Genomic DNA, 7500 nt, shown 5'->3' with positions numbered 1-7500 from the left:
TATATATATATATATATATATATATATTAGGGCTGGGCGATAAATCGATTTAATCGATTAATTCGAATGTGTGCTTTAAGGCGATGTGTTTTATTGAAAATCGAGAAAATCGCCCCCACCCCTCCCCCCCGTTGGGTTCCCGTAGTAGAGTGCGCGCGCATTGTTTACAAACTAAAACAATGTCACCGCCGCCGCCGCCGCCACCTCACAACAACAACCCAGCATTTTGGAGACATTCACCAACTGTACTCCGCATGAGAAGAAGAGTGCCCGGTGGAAAGCCATCACGGATGCAGTCGCGATGTATATCGCAAAAGATATGGTGCCCATATACACCGTGGAAAAGCCGGGGTTTATTCACCGTCTCAAAGCTTTGGACCCCAGGTACGTGCTACCAAGCCGTAAACATTTTTCTGACGTTGCCTTGCCTCGGCTGTACAATAGTACACGCCAAAGGATCTCTGCGGAGCTGGAGGGGATGTCATTCTACTCCGCAACAACTGACCTGTGGTCCAGCAGGTTGACCCAGACACCGATCCACTTGACTGGTGGAAGCGTCACCAACTTAACTTTCCAATGCTAAGTACTTTAGCAAAGAAATACCTCTCTGTGCCAGCTACAAGTGCCCCCTCTGAGAGGCTTTTCAGTGTGTGGGGGGGGGGGCATTGTTACATGCCACCGTGCATGCCTGAAGCCAGAGGTAGTAGACAGGCTTGTCTTCCTGGCAAAAAATATTTAGAAAAAACATGCACTACTGTTTAATACTGTTGGTTATGTTGTGAATGCACTTGATTTTGTTTACATGCACTTATTTACTGTGCAAAATATGTTATGTTGATGTTAGATCAGATGTTGCACTTTTGAAAATGTGAATGTTAAAGGGTCATATACATTTTATTTCATGCTGTGTTTGTATCAGTGTATTCAGTTAGAAAAGCTTACTGTAAAAAGTTACATTTGCACAGTTGTTTACAATGGAAGGCTACTATTTAATGCCATTTAATGTTATGTTTAATTTAATTTTATATTTAAATGATTCAGGCAAACAAAAGAGTGACCAAATACTTTTTGTATACTACAGGCACCTTTCTACAATGTTCAGGTTTTGTTTGCACTTTATTTTTATCAACCTACTTGGGAAAATCATCACAAAATAAAAGAAAAAATTGTTTTCAACAGCTTCTGTCATCTGCAAAAAATTTTGGGGGAAAAAATCGATTTAAATCGTGAATCTGATTTTTTGTAAAAAAATCGGAGATTTTTTTTTTAGGCCATATCGCCCAGCCCTAATATATATATATATATATATATATATATATATATATATATATATATATATATATATATATATATATATATATATATATATATATATATATATATATATATATATATATATATATATATATATATATATATATATGCTGAGCAACAGACGTCTAACTGGACACAATTCAAATCGCAAGGATCAACAAGTCTTGGTTTATCAGAATTACCTGAAAGGAACAGTGTGTGAGATTTAGATCCATCTAGTGGTGAGGTTGCAAATTGCAACCAACTGCACAACCCTCAGCTCAGTACCTAATAGAACTACGGTGGCCTAAAGGTACGGATAGGTATCTTTAGGATTTTAGGCCAAGGAGCCACTCTTATCAATACTTTTTCATGACTAAATAATCTGAACAGGAATAGAAGTTATTTGTAATTTAGGTAGAACTAAATATTGGTTCTAGAGCTGCAACAGTTATGTTTACAACAGCAAAGCCACTAATAACTGGAAACAAATCTAAATTGTCCTGAGTGAAGTTTATAAATGATAATAATGAAGAACGCAGGTATCACATACAGTAGTATGTCATTCCTCCTGTCCTCTGTCCTGGCTGCTTTGTCTCAGCCAGCAGAGAAGTTTACAAGAACAAACTAAGACAAACAGACTTTTGGCCGAGCTCTGTATTCTGATGGTGACTTGTCAAAGAGTAAGAGTATAAGTCTACAAGAGGTTCAAAAGAAGTAGTGCAGCTTGAGAAGATAGGGGGTCATACTGTCAACACAGTTATGTTTAAAGAAAATGAAATTATAATGCATACATCTTAAGATTTATAGTTGTGGAAAGGAAAGGAAAATACCACAGATTCAGTGTTTGTTTTTAAACTAATACCACCAGTATGAGTTGACACGCCTCAGACTATTTAAGCCAATGGCTCAAAGAGGGGAAACCAGTATCTATAAAGCCAGAAACAGTGAGGGATCTGAGGGAACGCCATTTGGGCTTCAGCTGATTAATCGTGCCACTAAAAACTAATGTACACAGAAAGAAAGGACAAATCAACTTACTTTCCCAGTAGAAGATGAACCTTGTGACTGAAATACAATTGAAAGCGCCTACGTTTATATCGGCTGAATTGTACATATTCAAATGTCATGAAACTGTTCTTGCAGTTATTTTCGGACAGAGATTCCACACGGAGATATACAACTTTGAGCAGTTTTTCTCTTCCTATTAAATCTAATTGTACTCCTACGCCCTAAGGTGTAGTCTTACCTTTGGTTTGAGGGGTTTGAGCGCGGGGAGGTCTGTACCCTCAGCTCTCTGTCGGCTAGAGTCAAAAACCTTCCTCCTTTTGGTTGCTGACTTTTGGCAGATTTTCGCATGCCTTTGCTGTAGTGAGAGAAAAAGAGATGCACAGGACACAACAACTACACAGATGTAATGTGTCTCGACATGTTTTTGGGAAACATTTGAGATCTGTGCCTCTCTATTGCCCTATCTGCCATTTTGTCTCAATCACAATTCAAAAATGATTATTTTTAGTTGTTTTGAAAGAGTCAGAGAGCAAGACATGTGTCATTTCTGTGACAGCTGTGAAGTAAAGAATGCAAAACATCTTTCAAGGAAAATCTAACCACAAACTACAAAGTTCACACAAATACACACATGCCAACAAATGCATAACACAGTATTTGACAACTAATTTGGTTGAGTGCTAGAAGTGCACAAATGTGTGTATTGGCATCACAGGAAAACAATTTGTTCCATTAACTTATTGAGATCATTGTAGCTCTGATGTGATAAAACACATCTCTGTATTATATTTTACTCATGTTAGCAAAACAGACAGTAATGATGACAGCAAATATAGTGGTGTTAATGAACATATGCATCATATTTGTCTTTATCTATGTCTGTAACTACTATATAGATGAGACTGTGTACAAAATGCTTTCCACAATAACAATTATGTAAAGAAGTGTAAGTAATCTCAATCGTGCTTCAAGTGTACAAATAGCATTTGTTTTTCGGGTTTGATTCCTTGGTGACAAATTCTATTACATAGCAGCCAACCATTATCTACATTTACATACATTATATGACAGCAAGTCCTTGGTCAGTGTTTTAAATCATGTAGACTAAAATCTAACCAAAGTGTGTACAGTGTTCATCCTAGCAGAATATTTCGGACCAAAGAACTCATTCGTGCACATTACTAACTTTGCTTCTTCCCACAAGTACTTGTTAAACAACTCATTTAACATGTGCATACATGCCACTATGCACAATAGCAATTAGTAAAGTTACATCAAGTTTCTACTTTAACAAAAGAAAATGGATCAAAGAGAGTAATACAGGTGTGATGCAGGGGTGTGTAAATGTAATGTCTCTGGAGAGACATTTGTCCAACGATGGCCCAAAGACAGACAGGATGTGGACCAGTAAACAAACCTCAGAAAATATGTTTTCATTTTATTTCAAATTGATGTTTGTGTCACTTATTCTGAAACTCTGGCTTCCTGTCACAACAATGTAGGAAACGTGAAACAGCAGGTCCACGTGCTGTCAATCTGTGGACACTGGAGGACCACATAGGACCAAGGACAGGGTCCAACCTGACACCCTCAAACCTCCATGCAAACATGCATCTCTATATTATTGGACATTATATGAGACCGTGTTTTTTAAATAGGCCTGAATGGAGACTTAATGTGTGGTTAACCCCTGGGCAGGTCACGTGCCTCTCAAACGCGACAGGAGACTGAGTCACAATGTCATGTTAGTTGTATTATTTGAGCTCATGTGGATATATTCCTCTTAAAGTTGTATTTAATGTCTGTTTGTGCAGCGGAGGACTGTTGAGGACCTGATGGAGACTCTGAGGTAAGAACGAGCTGTTCTCAGTCGAACGTTCCATCGTTACCATGTTTACCAAATTGTGCATTTTTTCTAAATTCAGTCTGTTCCAACCGTTGGTCCGTCAGAAAAAGCCGAAATCTACTTTCACTCGAAAAAGCCGAAATCTACTTTCACTCGAAGAAACCTCCCAAGAAACACCTTCAAACCAGGATTTTTCTGCATCCGTGACTTAACGTTACTGATAAAGGTAAGTCTGATTCTGATCAACTTTTGCAGGAAAAAAAGCGATATTTATATACTTTTTCCACCACTGTTTTTTATGTATTTATTTATGTATCTATCTGAACCGATGTTTATCCTAATATTGATAATATTTTCAGTTATCAGTGTATATTAATCCACTAGGACTGACTTTTGACTGTTGAGACCAAGTTTAAACAAGTTTATCTGAACAAAAGCTGCTTTCTTGGTTAGCTAACGTTAGCTTTATAGACCCGACCGTCCAGCGTTAGCTTAAACTGAGAAATGCTAATAGAAATATTGTTTCTTTATATTTATATAACTTCTCGGTGATACGGATCACAAGTGATGCACGCATGATAATATATTTAATCCATATTAACTCACAATTCATACATTTCTTACATACTTGTGATATTTTTCATACATATTAACACAATGAACAGCAGAGTGAAAGAACCACTAAAAGATATTTTCTATCGAAAAAGTGCTGATATGTTTCTGACTTTTAGTCAATGTAGACATATGGAAGGCCTCCTGCAGTAACAACACTGAAACAAATGCAAACATGTTGCACTGTACTGGGTTTGTTTCTGCTAATACTTTTGCGAGCGTATCATTTATTGTATGACATTTACTTTCTATCTAGTCACACTGCTTTGTGCTACTGATCCTTTCAATGTGATATGAGAAATGACTATGATATGGATCAGTGGTCTGAGGGTTGTGTGTGTTTTTAACCTCAGATGGCACGACAGTTCCCCTACGTCCCCCTACGTTCCTCCTCCACTCGCTGTGACCCATCTCCTCCCTCCTATTGTATCTTCACTCCTATTTCTCCTCTCTCTTCTTCTAGCTCCTCACCTAGTCCCCCACCAGACTACAACCCTGGCAGCACGGACACAGTCTCTCCAACCAGGAGCACGGTAAGAACAAAGAACCTGAATGTCACACAGTTATTTTAACACTTTGATAAGTTTCTTTCATCACCTCCCATTGAGACTCACATACCGAATGACTAACAGAACTGCCTGCAGAGAAGTCTATATGATGTAACAGTCCTTGGTTTGTTTCCACGATGTGGAGCAGTGTTCTGATGGTTGTATTTATTTTTTTAAACCTTCAGGCGGGACGACGCTTCACGTGGAGGTCTTTCCTCATCCCGGACCCCAACCGCCCCGACTCCCCACGGCTCATCCTCCGTAGAATCCCAGCCTCACAAAGCAGGACTGGCTCCTCCACTCGCTGTGACCCATCTCCTCCCTCCTATTGTATCTTCACTCCTATTTCTCCTCTCTCTTCTTCTAGCTCCTCTTCTAGCTCCTCACCTAGTCCCCCACCAGACTACAACCCTGGCAGCACGGACACAGTCCCTCCAACCAGGAGCACGGTAAGAACAAAGAACCTGAATGTCACACAGTTATTTTAACACTTTGGTAAGTTTCTTTCATCATCTCCCATTGAGACTCACATACCGAATGACTAACAGAACTGCCTGCAGAGAAGTCTATATGATGTAACAGTCCTTGGTTTGTTTCCACGATGTGGAGCAGTGGTCTGATGGTTGTATTTATTTTTTTAAACCTTCAGGCGGGACAACGCTTCACGTGGAAGTCTTTCCTCATCCCGGACCCCAACCGCCCCGACTCCCCACGGCTCATCCTCCGTAGAATCCCAGCCTCACAACGCAGCACTGGCTCCTCCACTCGCTGTGACCCATCTCCTCCCTCCTATTGTATCTTCACTCCTATTTCTCCTCTCTCTTCTTCTAGCTCCTCTTCTAGCTCTTCTAGCTCTAACAATCTGTTTTTGTGTTCAATTTAGCTGCCGTCCAGTGTCGAGCCTCGGGTTTTCACCTGCACGAAGAAGCCTTCCAGTTAGTTCCTCGGAGATCAACTGTGTAGTCTTGGCGTTCCTGTGTCGAGCCTCGGGTATCACACAGACGTTCCAGCCTGCCTGCCAGCCACTTTCCGGCTAGGATCAGAGCGGAGCGCGAGGACGCGCCTCTGTGTTTGACGTGACTGTTTACCTGTCGGCTTCGTCAGCCGCTCAGAGGATTTTGCCACTTTCCGGCTTGGACCCATGCGGAGCGCATAGAGACGCCTCCTTTTTGACTATGTATTTCCTGTCTTTTCCTCTGCCTGTGAGAAATAAATAAAATTGTTTTTTGAAAAATAACTCTGCTGTCCTGAGTCTGCATTTGGGTCCATGAACGCACCACATCATAACACCTTTGATTGTATTGTCACTGCACCGAGACTCAGGCAGGGTGTCTGCACACAGCGAGTGGTCTGGGGGGGAATAGCGTGAACCTCCAAATAAGTAAGAAAGAAAAGTTAAAGTGAGTTGCAGGTGTGTGCACTGATGTCTTACCTAATTGTCACCGATATGTTAGCTACAGAAGCTGACCATAAAGTAGCACTTTGTTGTGCAATAACGTCACACTCAGTTGCAAACTTGTTGGCAACACCAAGCTAATGCAGTCTAATATAACACAGCCTGGATACATCAACACATCTATTTAACAGTTTAAAGATGAACTGAGCATTATAAAGTACACAAAGGGAGGATTCAATGCAGGACTGTTGAGTGTATGTTGCTTTTTTATTTTAATGAGCAATGTGAGTCATTTGAGTTTGTCAGCTTGGTAGATCGTCTTCATGCCGAGCTTAGTGGCTTCTAAGGACCCAAGAAAAGGTCTTAAATCATATATTAAAAGAAAAGACATTTGACACATTAAATTGATGGATTTTAAATTTACTTCAGCATAAAGTCCCTCCAAATATGACAGAAGGATGGAGGCATTAAGGCAAGTTGTATGTGTTTTACTGCTAATGTTCACTCACTAACTCGTGACATAATCCCATCTGTGTTTCTGCCTAGCTGAACTGATTGAAAACATGGATAAGAAAGCAACTTGGGACCGCTTCTACACTGAGAGCAGCAGCAGCACAAACACCTTCAAACACTTTGAGTGGTTCTTTGGCTTCGATGCTGTCCGGGACTTCATTATGCCCCTATTGCAGACCAAGCCCCACCCAGACGGTTTGCTCCAAGTCCTGGCTATGGGCTGTGGCACTTCTGCTTTCGGGCCCTGTATTTACAGACGCTCTCCTCTCCCGGTCCGGGTC

General features: G+C 40.5%; 1 protein-coding gene across 1 annotated transcript in view; it reads left to right on the top strand.

Annotated features, from left to right (window-relative positions):
- Window positions 1–7269: 7269 nt before the first annotated feature.
- The window catches only part of LOC306783908 (citrate synthase-lysine N-methyltransferase CSKMT, mitochondrial-like), a gene marked incomplete at both ends in the record, with an annotated part of 636 nt that continues 405 nt past the window's right edge, over window positions 7270–7500 (top strand). Inside the window, one exon of the mRNA XM_079277749.1 lies at window positions 7270–7500. This exon is cut by the window's right edge and continues 405 nt beyond it. Coding sequence (XP_079133875.1) covers window positions 7270–7500 — 231 coding nt within the window.

This window comes from Melanostigma gelatinosum, assembly GCF_949748355.1.
Source record: "Melanostigma gelatinosum genome assembly, chromosome: 10".
Lineage (NCBI taxonomy): Eukaryota > Metazoa > Chordata > Actinopteri > Perciformes > Zoarcidae > Melanostigma > Melanostigma gelatinosum.
The sequence above is the reverse complement of the archived record's forward strand: the minus strand, read 5'-3'. Positions and strand labels throughout refer to the sequence as shown.